Source organism: Bacillus rossius, chromosome 6 (assembly GCF_032445375.1).
Source record: "Bacillus rossius redtenbacheri isolate Brsri chromosome 6, Brsri_v3, whole genome shotgun sequence".
Taxonomy (NCBI): domain Eukaryota; kingdom Metazoa; phylum Arthropoda; class Insecta; order Phasmatodea; family Bacillidae; genus Bacillus; species Bacillus rossius.
The window spans coordinates 46,177,099-46,193,292 of record NC_086334.1 but is presented as its reverse complement, the minus strand read 5'-3'; the positions used below and the strand labels follow the sequence as shown (position 1 = coordinate 46,193,292).

At 33.3% G+C, this 16,194-nt stretch overlaps 1 protein-coding gene across 2 annotated transcripts in view; it reads right to left on the bottom strand.

Moving 5' to 3' along the window:
• Window positions 1–2,452: 2,452 nt before the first annotated feature.
• Window positions 2,453–16,194, bottom strand: part of LOC134533135 (activin receptor type-2B) — a 76,001-nt gene continuing 62,259 nt past the window's right edge. For both annotated transcript variants that reach the window (XM_063370424.1, XM_063370425.1), the window contains exon 10: window positions 2,453–11,085. In XM_063370424.1, coding sequence (XP_063226494.1) covers window positions 11,083–11,085 — 3 coding nt within the window. In that variant the 3' untranslated portion in view covers window positions 2,453–11,082. The remainder of the gene's footprint in view (window positions 11,086–16,194) is intronic.

The following is a 16,194-nucleotide window of genomic DNA, read 5'->3' as shown; positions in this document are numbered from 1 at the left end:
GAAAATAAATACTCTAGCATTTCAGTGTTTGAAAATTATTTAATGAGAGATACAAGCTCTAGCAAAGTAAAATAATTTTTTTCCCTATCATATCATTTTGGTTCATAAATTTTTGAACTGAGTTTATGCAAAATAAATAATTTTTGACGTTTATATACCCAACGTTCTTTAAATTATTCATGCAATGGGGAATTTTGATTTAATGCATTTTTTTTTGGGTGTACGCAGTGCAAAACTGCAATGGCATATGTCCAAAAAAAAACTACATTAAATCAATATATCCAAGTATTACATTTTTGTGATTCGAGCAAATTTGGTGTCTAATTAAGTTTTGTAATAATGCTGAATCAATTCATGCTTTTAGTTTCATTTTGGTCCTTCATAGTTCAGTTTTTGCACGGAAAATTTTTCAGAAACCAGTGAATTTCTGAAAGCCACTAGGAATTGCACAATTTGTCTAGCAAGTTGGAGACAGTTTAGTTGAATTCTGCTTACAAACTGAGTCATGTATGCCACTGCTAACTGCTGTTGATTACTACCTCATCTTCCACACCATTCCTCAGAGATCAGAGGCGTACCTTACCCCTACCCCTCACCATTCATTTTCCAAAATGAAATTCTGTGTACACTCCTCTGACAGATGGAATAGCAGGTAGATTTTTGAAGTGGAACTCCTTTGCTGAGGGGGCTACAATTTTGGAGTTACGAAAATTTTGATCACATGAGTGGAATAGTTAGGCACGTGGTGGGGGAAAATGGTAGAGGTGAGTCCGGCAGCAGCAACGCCACTGCCGACGCATGCGTTAGCAGTCGATTGAGAAGACTGCAAAGTAGAAGGGGGGGGGGGGGGGGATAGGTACAGTGTAGCATGCTATATACTAGTTGTAAAGTCCGGGTTAGGAGATTGCAGGGGAGAGGTAGAAACGACACAGCAGTGATGCAAAGGAATTCTCGTAACGCTGCTTGTGTTTGTCTACTCCTCAGTTTTCATAACGACTAACTAGTGATGCTACTATACTTATTTTATTCTATTTAAAGTATCTAAAATTTATTTATTTGTGTGGAAAAGATTTATTTGTGCAATTAACTTTATAAGGATATTTTTTAATGTGAATAGTGTGATTGAAAATGTATTGACTTAAGAGGTTATATATATATATATATATATATATTGGGGGGGGGGGGGGGGGGGTTATGTGAACACTGGGATTTGAAATGTCAAAAGGACTTATACACTTGAGAGATAGACTTTATAAGCGTAATTAATGTTCGATTGAAGTATCTTTTTTCCTTTCATTTTATTCAGCTGGAAATCATTATATAACATCATGCCTGAAAATGTGAACATAATAAGCAGGCAGAATAGGTATTATCAAAGGAAATGTAAGAATAAACCGCCAAAAGAGGTATTAAAACTTGCCAATGAACGGATGTGAGAGTACAGGATGTAGAAAAAGACATTTTTATTTCATTTGAGATAATACTTGAAAGTAGTAAGGATGGGGGTATTATCTCTTATATCTATCTAAACATAATAAGCAAGAAGTTCACTTCTGTCGCACGTGGATTCCACACACTTTTTTTTCCCTGTATAGATACTACTAAGCTTCAGTTAAAAAAATACAAACCTTTTCTATTTTTTTTTTAGATTATAATAGAACAGAGTTAAAATTAAAAAAAAAAAAAAAGTGCTCATAAATACCATATTTACCCTAATAATCTTCGCACATTTTTTTCGCAAAATTTGTGTTGAAAAAGAATGGTGCATGGCTTAGTCCAAACTTGGCAACATTGCATAGCACAAGTATATACGTGACTAGAGTAAAAAAAAATTTTTTTAGTAGTGGTGGTATCGCAAAAAAAAAAAAATATTTATTTCAAAGGTGAGAATTTGATTTTGGTCAGTCTTGCCTGATATTAATGGTGCTTCAATGCAGTAAACAAAACAGCTGTGGTTAGTAACCATTTTACTTTCATGACTTTTCCTTGCATCACAGTTAACATGATATTTAACAGTTTTGCCATAAATAAAATAGTATTTATTGCTTGATATTGTTAGAGAAGTATATTTACAGAAAAAATTTTGGCTTAAATATTGTTACATTTAAAATTACTCTTGTGGCAGGAATAAAGTGTGCTAGAAAAAATAACTGCTGGACGTCAACATTGTTAGAGAGAATGCTATTATAATAGAAAACCTTTTCAGATTTATAATTTAGGATAGTTATGTAAATCCACAATAAGAATTAACTAGAATCTTCAAATAAAGCCCCATTTAAAGATTTGGTGCTAAGCTTATTCTAGACAAATATTTTTGGTTACGGTCTAAATATTAGACGTGAAATGTTTAGTGGGGTAAATACGGTAACAAATGTCACCATACGTCAATACAACATTACCGAATGATGAGATCATAGGCAAAAATTGCCACTCAAAGAATCTTTGGGTAGTATTTTTATTTGAAAACACTTTTTATTTTTAAAACTGAGTTTTTTATAAGCCCAATAAAAAAAGGTAAACAATTGTAAACAAATGCATACTGTCATACCAAACCACAGTCACATGCTCATTCATATCTTCACAAAGACTTAGTCGGTTTCTGAGGAACTGCAGGTACGGAAAAGTGTGCCTTTGAGATGTTTAGCCGTCGGTTGCAAGCCAGGGACCAACGGATACACCACATTTGTGCACTACACAGAATCAAACAGAACTGCTGAACTGTCCAATCACACTGCATGTAGTGATTTTATAGATTGAATAATTCTGTAGCTTACTTGGGCCCACATTGTGAAGCTAAGTATTTTTCATAAATAAGATACTGAGGCTTGTTTTTTCCCGAGAAATAGTGCATTTCAATTGAGAAATTACATCATCATGTACAGTAAATGAAATAATAAATACTTAAACAGGAAAATATAATACACATCATATGGAGAGAATGGCAGAAATATTTAAGTGTTAAAAGTAGCTGTGAAAACTTCTTACACAGGAACATCTTTAACAAGCCTTACTGTTCACCGTGTTCCAATACCTGTAAAATACAAGTTGAATAAATGCTTGGAAAGACACTCAACTTAGGAACTATTCTTTGCTATTGCAATACAAACATAGGTTAGCAACTCCTGTGAGTGTGCAGATACATAAAATGGTAATCTTAAATGTGTAAAGCCCCGTCTACAATTCATTTGGTGTTACAAAACACATTACTTAAAGACTTGACACACACATAGAAATAGCACCCTCATCAACCACATTTAGCATTGCTGAACACAACCGTGTTTAAAGTTGGCCTCATCCAAAAATTTTTTTACATTTAATGCTAACCTATCAAAATATGTCACCTACAATAAAAGTCAAAGAGAACTATGAATTTAATTTGATGCATCAGTGGTATGACTTCATTGGTAGGATGAAAAAAATACAACACTCATTTCTATGCGAACATTATGTGTACTTTAATGATTTTAATCTGTGTTCTCCTACAGTATGCCAAAAAAAAATATTTAATCATACATTGTAACTTTTCCTCAACTTTTAGAAGCCTAAAAATAAACTTAAATAATGCCTGAAAAAATAAGCTGAAATTAGACCAATGTAACATAATAATAATAATTAATAATAATGTCTAGGTCTATGGAATTACATATTTCTTATTTACTTGGCAATTTTCAGATTGGTTGTTTCAAGTAACTAATGTCTCTTTATTGTTACATATAGTGTTAACCATTTAGCATCAAATAAGTTGTAGACAGGTCTTAAGGATTTACATCCTTCCCTGCTATAAAAAAAATTTCATAGTTCTTTTATTTGCTTGATAGCAGGCCTGTGCAAATATTTTAATTCTCAAATATGAATAGTTTATTATTTGAATTCATTTCAACCTAGAATACAAATATGTACTTTCAAATAATGAATATTCGTTCACTTATGAATATTTGACATAGCATAACTAGTGAGTTGTATACCAACATTCACTGTTCAGCTTAAGTCATTTGTGTGATATAATTACCCATTTTCGATGTTTTAATGGGACCTAATTTTTAAAAAAACATCAACAATAAGCAAAATTTTAAACATGCAAAAGTATTCAAATTTTTTTTTGCAGTACTAACTCGCTAAACAGAAACGGAAAAATTGTATGAACGTTTCAACACATGGCATATTTGTGACATTTCAAACTTGAAAACCAAATATGAATTGTATTAATTTTATCACATGTACCGGTAGCAGGAAAAAAATAAATTAACGTCAAAAACCATGGACTACATCACAAAATACGGACATTCCACTGCGATGGCCATTAAAAGAAAAGAACACCATAGTTTCAAATGTGTATAAATCTAGTCACAATCAACACAGTAGCAGCTTACTTGCTCTTTGTATCTATGACGAAACAGATGCTGTGAATCAAAAACAAAAAAACAGGGGAAAAATTATGGTTTCAGATATCAGATATCAGGTTAGCAAAAATTGTTTCTAATATTGCTGAACTAAAATACACTTCACCTGGGTGCCATTAACGAAAACGTGAGAGTTACTATGGTTTAAACATGTAAATATCAGCTCAATTAATCACTAACTTAGGAACACAGCTTTAAAAAAAAAAATCACATTTTTCACGAAATAGATCAGAATTTATTATATTTTGCGGTTTACAAAAATGTTCTGGATCAATATGTAGAACAGCAGGTTCTGGAAAATAAGGCAGATGGCTGATTTTTTGTTCAATATAATGTACTGTGACCCATATGCAAATTTTTTTTTTTAATTTTGGGTAAAAAAAAATTAACATTGCACGGTTGTGGTTGACTATTTGCTTAAATTACTAGCCTGTGTTGTTTTTAAATAAATATGTTACGAGCAAGTAAAAATTGTTTGATTAAAATATCTCGGCAAGGCGTGTAAAGCATTGTGCTGTGCCTGCCGCCTGTTGGGCTGCTATCCAGCCGGTGCCGGCAAGTGATGTGGCTGTATGCTGCTAGGTAGACCTACGGCAAGAGGGGAAAATCTAAAAATAAACCAGCCAGAGCCTGAGAAAGAAGAGGTGTGTGCATGCGTGTGTGTTTGAGCCATGCAGTAGTGTTAACGGTTCTCCCTCCCTCTCTCATCGCTTTAAACGTCCGTGAACTGGCACCGTACACAATCCATCACGTCTAACTCTACAGGTTTTTGTAAAGAAACTATAACTAAACTTTTTTTGGAAAGAAATTTCCCACGTTGACTACTGCGACATTCCATAACAAAACTGAAGTAAAGGGCCTGCTTGTTTTTACAGAAGGAACTAACAAAAACAATCGAGCAACATGCCATCTCTCCTCTCTTGCAGAAGGAGACGGTATAAAAATAATGCAATAGACGGAAAAGGAAACACTAGTGTAAAAAATAGTATTATTGGGTCATAAAGGATAACAAGGGGAGAGATGAAGAACCGGTGCCATGTTTCTTAGGAGGCAATGAAACACGGACCGACCATGAAGACTTCGCTTGTATTCTACTGGAGACAGATACAGGATGCGGCCCATACTTTAGGCGGCCCTTACGGTGAAAACGCTACATTTTTTGGGCCAAAATTAAAGGTGTGACCCTGCCGCTGGTAAATATGGTAAGTGAAATGAAATTTTTGTTGGCTAGGTCAGCTGCATAATTAAAGACACAATTTAAATATTCTAACAAATTTTAACGTACAATTATAGGTGCTAACTTAACCTAACCAACTTTTCACTTTAGTTTCACTTTAGTATTATTTGTTTAATTTCCCAGATGGTACTACACTGCACATTCAATTTTTTCTTTCCTTATGTATTTGCTACATGATGTGAAAAAAAATTTTGAGTGGGATTCTAATCATCATTCTTACTTTTCGAATACAATATTCATATACGAGAATAATTTGGTTTTCGTATTTGTTTTGAACTAAAAAACATATTTGCACAGGTCTACTTGATAGGTTTAATATCTTAGGTAATTTTCACAAGAGCTCGCTCAATTCATTGAACATCATTCACAGCATCATCTTGAGAATTAAAATGCATATGTGGCTAAAAGAGTTCTGTCCTGTCACCATTACCTATGCGGCTATTAAATACTATTGAATTATTAATGATTTTAATCAGTAAAATCAAGAGTCACTTTTAATTCAAAAAAATTTATGAAAATTTAAAAAGTTAACCAAAACTCTTTAAATAAGAATTTATAATTATTCTTTATTTTCTCTGGATAAAAAAATAAATAGTTTCATGTACCCTCCTACCTCTTTTAATATAGATTTTATAACTGAAGCATTTATACATATATCAAGCTTTACATGATTTTTTTTTACTAAATAGCATAATTAATTAAATACTGCAATAAAAATGTAAAAATAAAATTGCCAAAATGAAATTAATTTTTTTCCCTTAAAAACAATGCAAAAATACAGATAAAAATAAAAATATGTACATATATTTAAATATTAAAAACTACTACCTGCAAAATACAAAATGTAGTTTCCGTATTTGTTGTGTTCGTTTCACAAAAAAACAATTTTAATAAATGACTGAGATTGCTAAAAATCCTAGTTCTTAGTACAAGTCTTCATCCATTACTGCACATAATTCCTACACAGCAACGATTAAATACAACACCTACCTTACAGACTATATTAACATAAAAATATGACTTTACAAATGGTTTCCACAAACGCACATCTGAAAGATTCTCTGTCACACTTTCACCCTTGATGATGTGAGGCGCACACAAATGTTCGGGAACTCATGCGCTGGACAGTTGCACCGTAAAAATTGTGTTTCATAGTCGAATTGAAAGTGAGTTTTGTTTCGGCCATGAAAAATAGTGACTATGAGACAAAAATTTTCCCCTCACACAAGAACACACTTTCAAATTCTTGCACTTTCTAGGAACATGTACAAGAGGTAGAAATTACACACATGCACATTAACAAAAGGACATCAAAAAGTAAAGACTGTTCATACTGCGAAGAAATACTGCACGTAATTTCTGTAGGCTGGCATGCAGCAAAAAGTATTTTTACTTTTTTTTTTCAACACAAAAAAATGATTATGTAGCATAATTTTGCAAAACTGTTGTAGGCTTTTTAAAGACATACATGTGCTACAACACACAATTTTTCTAGCACATGCATACATTTATATACATGTCTTGTGACTGGAAGTTATGTGCAACACTCACTGTATTTAAAGGTATGTATCTACATATGTACATATAAGGTGCAGCAAACATACACAGACTTTACTTTTTGACTCTCATTCAAATGCACATTAACATAATTGATTCAATGACAAAAATACCCTCTAGCAGTGCACGGTATGTATCAAACTAGGTTGTAATAAGGGACTGAGTGACTGTGCAACTAGGCTTTCTAGCAAAACTATCAATATCAACACATTTCAGGTACGTAAATAGGAGCAATTCTGTTAACTGGTACAATATACAGATACAACACGGAAAAAAAACATTTAATACACACTATTACCACTTTTAGGTTTGAATAAATGGTGCAATCACCAGGTAGTCTGCCTATAATAATTAATAACAGTGCACCAGGCAGCAAATGAATTCCCACTTAGTTGTGTTATCAGCAATGTCTCTAATGAATATACAGTAGAATCCCGCTAATCCGAACTAATTGGGACCGAACCCTGTTCGGATTAGCGAAAATTCGGATTAGGCTGAATTTTGTCGTATAATGCCATATATTGTCTTTTTGAGGCGTATTTAGTGTCTGATATATCAAATATATAAGGAAGGTCAGACGAAAAATACACCTTTATTATTTAGCGTACATATTTAGTGTCATAATATTTTTAATTACTCACATAGAGAGATAGATAAATTATAAGTTTCTTATGCACATATTAATAAACGTACAACATTACTTGAAAAAACTTGTTTTTCTTTACTTTTCTTAGTTCTTAAATGATATAATTTTTTTTTATCCTAGCCCTGTTCGGATTAGGCGGATTTTCGGATTAGCGGGGTTCGGATTAGCGGGACTCTACTGTACTTTTTAGAACCAACAAAACCAGAAAAAGTTTCAAAAACCAAAATTGTTTCATATTTGATTATGATTATCAGTGTGTAAACACTAAAAAGACACAATGTATTTATTTAATGACAGAACAAGAGAAAACCAAAATTCATGGTACTTATTACATACACATTTTCCTGTTCTAAAAACGGAAGATGTGGCATTGGCAAAATGAGGTAATGCCACAAGGTGACCACTCTCCTGGCAATGGCAAAGTTCAGGTTTTACTTCAATGTTGTCTCACTGAATGTTACTACTCCATATGAATAACAAAACTGTTAACTGTGTAGATATCTAATAAAAATTAATCCAGCACACATTAAATTCAAATAAATTTATACTAGTGTATATATAGTCAATTTAAGATTAAAAAAAATTCCTGAACACATGTAATTCAGTAGCATTGACATGGTGTCTCGAACATGAAACAAAAAGTTTTAACAAAAGCCAAACATAGTTGTTAGTTTTCAGCAAAGCATATCCCTCAAAACATACATTTACAAACTCAAAGTTCTCTCTTCCTCACTATGGTACCTAGTGGTACAGAGGTCAGTGTCTTTATGACTTCTAGCACGTTGGTTTGGTTCGAGTACCATGTTAAACAATGTTTTTTTTTTAAATTAGTACGTAAAGACTGGGCTACAATCGACACAAAAGTTTACACATGTACAGTTAATAGTGATAAGTAACTACAAAACACAATACAAGCTCAGTGGCCTGGCTGAATAGACTTTAACTTAACCACATTCGTTTATTTTGGTTGAGTTAGCATTCAAGATGCTGCTTTAACATGTATAGTGTGTGTAGTCATAGGAAGAAAGGTTCATACTTGCAGAGTAAAATCCATAATAGCGCAGGTATTTCTAAATTAAATGTAAAAAGAATTTTCCTTCATAAAGTGAACAGTGTTGTAAATGGTGCAGCACTAATTTTGTAAAAATGTGCAAACATTAAACAACCAAAAAAAAAAAAAAAAAACAGATCAGATGCACTCAACACAATCACATTTTACTGTTAATTAAATAAAGTTTCAACTGAAAAAGTAGCACAACATTCAGAGCTTCCAGCTGGCCGAAAATGGAACATGGTATTAAAAATAGCAAAATATTAAGCAAGCGTAAACAAAAACAAACACTACTTAATATTAATACTAAGTTTTTGTAAATCCTTTATCGCAGTATGGGACTGGAGCTAGCCAGACTGAATTACATGTAGTTTACTGTTGTGTAAAATACTGTGTTGTTTCTTTGAAATGCTTATGTTTGTATCCAGACCTTAATTTGTCTTCCAAAAAATTTACGGGATTAAATTCCTCAAAAATAAAAATTATTACATCATTAAACGCCATAGTATCTTCTGTCTTATTTTAGGGATTTTCATTAACAGAATTCCTCCAGTTTTTTAAGTGTCATATGTCATATCGCATACCACCCTTTATTTTAATTGTGTAAAAGGATGATTCAGATATATAAACCCAACACCAGAAGTCCTAAGATGCCATTTAAAATGTTCTCCTTAACCGAGTTTGATGGCAATCAATGTCATTTTACCCTGAGAAACAACCTAGCTGAAATTGCCACATTTTTGAGTTATATGAATTTATTTATTTCAGATTCAGAAGATAAAGACCCTTGACATTTTATTTGCCCATCACATTGGCCAATTTATTAGGCCTAGGAGTCCCAGATGGGGTTGTTGATAGTACTCGGGAACACACGGAGAGAAACAAACATGCGACTGATCCCAGCGGTCTGTGCAGCACAATGCTCTTTTCTATTGTTTTACTTTTTTCAATCAAGTAAAATGCATCATGGAACAATTTGGTTGCAGAACGATGTTATGCACATAGTTGGTGCTACAGAAAACTAAGTAAGGTTTATTTACGAGTCTGGCACAATTTGAGTGCTTGGGAGGGTGTGATGGGAGGTTTTTGACATTAATACTAGTCTTGTGAAGGAGGTGATTACGGGGGGAGAAAGGGAGGAAATTGTCGTCATTAAAGAAAGCCAGTATGCCTGTTTATGCAGCAGCTCATCTTCCATTTTTTACTACTACCACATTTCTACTTCAGTAGTCAGCTTTAACATCATTAATACACTGGAAAACATGGTCAGATAGCTAAGTTAACCATTATTCTTATTTTATTAAAGTGATGCTCTGATGCAGTTCATCGAAAAATCCCCAAAAATCATAAAATGTAATAAACACAGTAAAAAAACTGTACAAGTACAAAGTCCACGCAGAGAACTAAAAAATTACTTAGGAAGTTATAAATATTTAACACCAGTAAAAAAAATCATACATCTTCAAAATTACATAAAAACTTCACATCATCGCAGGCGAGACAAAACATTGCTTACATTCTGTGTACTACAGCGTGTTGGCCATGCGTACACTTGAAAATTGATTTTGTTTTCATAACACACATGTCATGGCATTATTACAATATTTTTTTTTACCTTTACTGTTTAGTTAGATAAGTACTGATGTAATGGCACAATATAACTATAAAAAAAAGCTGTAAAGTCCAAGTTATGCTGTGCTCACTACTTCCTGGTACTGCAATTTAAAACTATTTTGTAAGTTATTAACTAAAGAAAAATGTCGAGAATTTTTTTTGAAAGAACTTGCTTGAAAAAGCTCTGCTTTATTGTTTCATCAGCAGAAAGAAAGATACGACTATTGTGAGAAAAACTTGCCATAATATGAGTGTAACAAAAACAATGCTGTAGATGCATGTGGAAAAACAGTTCCATCATACATTAAGCAAAACGTATTTCACTAAAATCATCACACACACTGGCTTCACTGTTCCAATGCAACGCATGCATAAAACACTGACTCTTTATAGCGAGACTGCTTACAACTAACTATGGTGATGTCACAGTTATCAGCTTGCTGCGGCATGCAGTATTAACAGAGGTATGTTTCATTCATGTTGAATGGTTTTTATAATAGGTATTGTTAACTGTGATTACAAAATGTTCTTGTTTTCCAGGTACTGTAGAGAAGAGCAGGTACTTGATAACGTAATCTCACTGCAACAACAAACAAAAATATTTATTGTACACATGAAATACAAATCAATAGACATATTACATAAAAAGCATTTTAATCAATCTGAACATTACGGAATCAGCTTCTGACAGTCATTCCTGTCAACAACTGCTCAAAATTCAACTTGAACATAGCCTGTCTAAAAGACACAACTTTTATTTTTTATTAAATGGCGGATACATTCATGTAGTTTTACGAGAGTTTTTGTGTAACCAAAATCTTACTTCGCTGTACTTCGTTAATGAGAAATTTTATCAGTGGAGGTTTCACTATTTATTTAGGGAACCCGATAAATAAACTGACCAAAAGTAGTTAAAATAAGGCAAGAGCTGTGCAAAAATGTTAAGTAAAACAATGGAGCAAAAATATCTGTGCAAAAAATGTAATACGTATTACTAGGGATGGTGATTTTTCGTTTTCGCGAAATAGATGCGAAAATATGCTAAATTATATTTTTTCCGCTATAAAATGCGAAATCTAGACTATTTCGAGATAAATGCAAAATCAAGGTAAAAAACGTAGATTCGTCTTCACTCTACACAATTTATTTACCGATTGTATTTCGTTTCAGTTCAGTATCAAAAGAAACCATCATTTTATGGCGTTTTTAGCACAAGTATCATATTATCACGTCATTCACAACACTACTGTTCGTAAATATTGAATGAAGAATGGCCATCCGTGCCTCGCGAATGTAAACAAAGCAAAGAACAACTAGCTGGAAGAGTGTCCGTCATCTTGCAGAGTACAAGTTTTTAGGCCACCATATTGCGACATCTCTGCTTCGCCGCGCCCATTTTCTGTCTTTGTTTCATGTGAAAGCCGCGTTCTTGTGTAGTCTGTGGAAGATGGTGTGTTTACAAATACGTGTATACTCGTGAATGTGTTGTATACTGTTATTTCTCGTGGTAAAAATGGGACGAAACGTAATTTCCATTCGCGATCGCATAAATGAATACAAAAATGAACAGTTCTACGAAAGTGATACGAATATTTTAATGTGCGATTTATGTAATCGCCGTCTGGAGTGGGAAAAAAAAAAAAAAAAAAGATGTACTTGAAAAGCACATTAAATCTGAGGGGCGTCAGGCTGCAAAAAAAGATTCACCGAGAAATCGGATGAAGAAAAAAAGTCGGTAAAACGGCAAGCAACAGTTTCTGGCATGATTGAAAACCAAAAGAAGGCGAAAATGGAAAAAAAAGAGTTTCAATAACATTATTTGTGCACTCTACATCAACTATGGCCATGAACATGGCTAAAAAATATTTATTGTAATTTTAAGTATTTAATTTATTGCACTCGTAAGTGTTAAAAAGTTGTTTGTAAACCTGCCAAGATAGGCTATCTTTGTAGTTGTGTTAGATCTTTATTTCTGTGGTTGTTAATAATTAATATGTGTATTATTTAATGCTTTTTAAAAATATACTTTTCTTTAGTAATATAAAATGAGAGAATTGGCTAAATCTTGTTTTTAAAAATGCTACAAAATGCTAAATTTCAAATTCAAAATGCTAAATGTTATTATTTTAAATGCTATAAATCACCATCTCTACGTATTACCTATAAGAGGTTGTACCAATTGTTGAATTTTGCTTGTATTTCTTAAAATTTGTATTCTACAGCCTATACTTTAAAACGTAATACAGTCGAACCCCTTTTTTTACACTATTCAAAAGGATATCTGAAGATGATGTATAATGCAGGAAAGTGTAAAATAAGGGAAATGTATGAAAAATTATTTCTTGCACAGAAAACAGTGAAATACACCTTAAAATAGGCCTACTCTGATATACACATAATCATTCATTAAGAGTGTCTGAAGTGTATCTAAATAGAAAAAATAATATTGAAGTCCTAAACTACTTACATTCAGTACAGAGTATAGGTAAGCATGCATGCATACATGCATACATACATACATACATACATACATACCTACAGTATATGTACATGTGTACTTTCATACTTTAATTAGCAATTCATAGTAAAATCATACATTTACAGGTTCAAAATATTAACTAAAATAAAGTACTTTATCACCACACTAGGCTGTATTTCCTTCAGTTTTTCACGATCACATTCAGAGTTAAAATAGGCATGCCTAAACTCTCAGTGAGTGAAACACGAGTACCTCTGGCACTTCACTCTTTCAACACTGTACTCAAGTACATAACCAAGATTTCATTTTACTGAGGGATAATTTTATTTACTTTGTTAGTCAAAAATGTATAGTATAATATGTAGCACTTAATGTTTTTTTTAACTATGTAACATATTTTATCTTTTAGCATCAAAAGTGGTATTTTACATGTAGGTAATAATATAAGCCAAACAAAACAAACATGAATAAATTTTTATGACTGCACTACAAAAGCAAAAAGTGTATCTTCCACATAATTTTTGTAAGCAGGGAAGGGATGTATTCAATATCCTCCACCTTATCTATGTCTCTGTATGCCCGACTAATATGCATGCTTGCATGGACGAGACAGACTGCCGAGGGAGCTTGTCAAGTCAGAGAATGGAGCATGCCACATAGGGCCGCTTGTCACCAACGCTCACTTCAGCATTCACAGATGCATCACACTAGTTATTCAACCCAAACAGCGCTGAGTCATCTGCATTCCCAGCCATCTAACTTCCCTCTCCCAAGTGCTATTCACATTGTTTTGAAAAGGCTACCAATAATCTCATTCATCCAAATTTACACTCTCGATTCACCTTCACTTTGATATTTTGTTTTTCCTAGCATAGTCCAGTAAGGTACTGGACACACAGCTATTTTTAAATTTAGACTACGTCAAGTCGATATTGAGGTCACGAGAGACGGAACTACAAAAGAGAACTGGAGAAGGAATCAAGATTTTATGGTTTTATTTTTAGGCTAATTTTGTTTTTAAAACAGAAGATTTTGGCATGGTTTTCATTTTTTTTCAATCTGTTTATTCAGAGGTAGCATATTACTGAACAAAAATTACACTTAAATGTTTCACGATAGTTATTTTACCAATACAGTGTCATTTAACTGACACATGATGCACTTTTACAATATACCGTGTTTTCTCGCATAATCGTCGCACATTTTATTCTAAAATCAAGTTTGAAAAGTAGGGGTGCGACGATTATGCTGAAAAAAATTTTTCGTTAGGTAAAGTTATTCATGAAAACCTAATCCATTCATGGAAAGTACGTTTATTTAAAAAGTGAAGTTTAAAAGAGCACACCAAACAATTTAAATTAATAATTCATGCAAAAAAAACCTTTTTTCAAATTTAAATATAAAAACAAAATTTGTGACGCAAACGCAAGCCACCTGAATCTGTGACGTGAACTAACGCGTAACTGTCGTAGTACGCGCTTGCCACGAAAGAGTGCGGGCCACCAAATGTAGTTAAGTCGGCACCTGACAGAGAGCGCACATTGCATGCAATCTGCGAGATATCGATATTCGACTACGTGCGTGCGCTCTATACGGGAAGCAACATAACCAAACACGAATGATGCCAACTAGCGCTGGCTACATGATTATAAGTGACACACCGTGGCGACGCAGACCATCAGATAAAGAAATTACCTTTAAAAACGTCTTTAAAAGAAAATTTACACGTTAGACAACTTCGTATTTACGTTAATTAAATAAGTAAGTGGTAATGTCCGAATAAATATTACATTTTTACTTTAAAATACATAGTTTTGTACGGAAAATATACCTACACCGGTACACCGCGGCAACGCAGACGATCAGATAAAGGAAATAACGTTTACAAACGTCTTTAAAAGAAAATTTACACGTCAGACAACTTCGTATTTCTGTTAATTAAATAAGTAAGTGGTAATGTCCGAATAAGTATTAGATTTGTAGGGGTGTGTGAAGCTTCGAGTAATCGAAGTCGAATCGAAGATATTTTTTTCCTTCGACTTTGGCTTCGACAAAAATAAACTTCGAGTGGAAAAGTCGAAGATTTTTGCCAGAAACGTTTGGCCCACTATTTGGATCAATATGTATATACTGCCAAAATATATTTGCGGCGGGTAATTTCCCGATTATGTATACAGCAAATTCTCTCTAGTACGTCCCTCTTGTTAACGTACAATCCAGTATAACGTATAAAGCCGCCCGTCTCTTGAAACGCCATGCAAATTAATAGGCATAATAAATATTTAACGTACGTTTTTCAAAGCCCTGGACGGTAATTTCTCGTTAATACGTATCGTTTTGCCGATATTAATACACAAAATATTAAACATTTTCTCATTTCATTCACAATTCTATAGCTTTGTTTAACGACAGGTCTTGTGGAAATTGTTTACAGACGTTTTCTTTATTTGGTTGAGTAAAATGGCAGTTGCAGTGCTGGTAACCGTGCGGATAGAAAATTCATTCGTATAAAAAAAATGTCCGTTTTTTGTGTGATTGGTGTAACAACATAACATTTATGCGGAATAATCAACGCTTAACTTTTTCAATTAAGAAAAAAAGATTCATGATAATATTTATCCTACAAAATGCGTATTTTCGCGTTTGAATTTGTAGCAATGGATATTGGCCAATGGCGGCCATATCTGGCTAGATACATAAAACGTGGATTATACGATGGCCAACGACTACTAACGCGTTTTTGTTACCGTTTGTTTTCTGTTACGATGACCTAACCTATAATTTGTTTGTAAACATCATTTCAGATTGACATCTTTCGCAATCGTACACAAATGTAATACGTATGCAACATTTATTTAACAGATCTAGTGGCACGTTTCCGACGCTAGTGAACATTTTGTGACGTTTCGTGAAGCATGTTTAATGGCGACGCGACATGACGACGTGGATAACCTGTTTATATTTTTAATATTAAGTGTATTAGGTCAGCATATGTAGGTAGGCCTACCCGTAGAAGTTATGAGTACCCAAAAGCGTGTGGGTATCAGCATTGCAAAAAACTAGAGATTCTTACAGCTGTTGACAACTGCAAGAAAAAGTGTGATGTTGCAAAACGCTTTAATATTGCACCTACAACTCTGTCCACAATAGTAAAAGACAGAGCAAAAATTGAAGAAAATGCTGCAAAACTGCACCAGAAGAGGAAAAGAT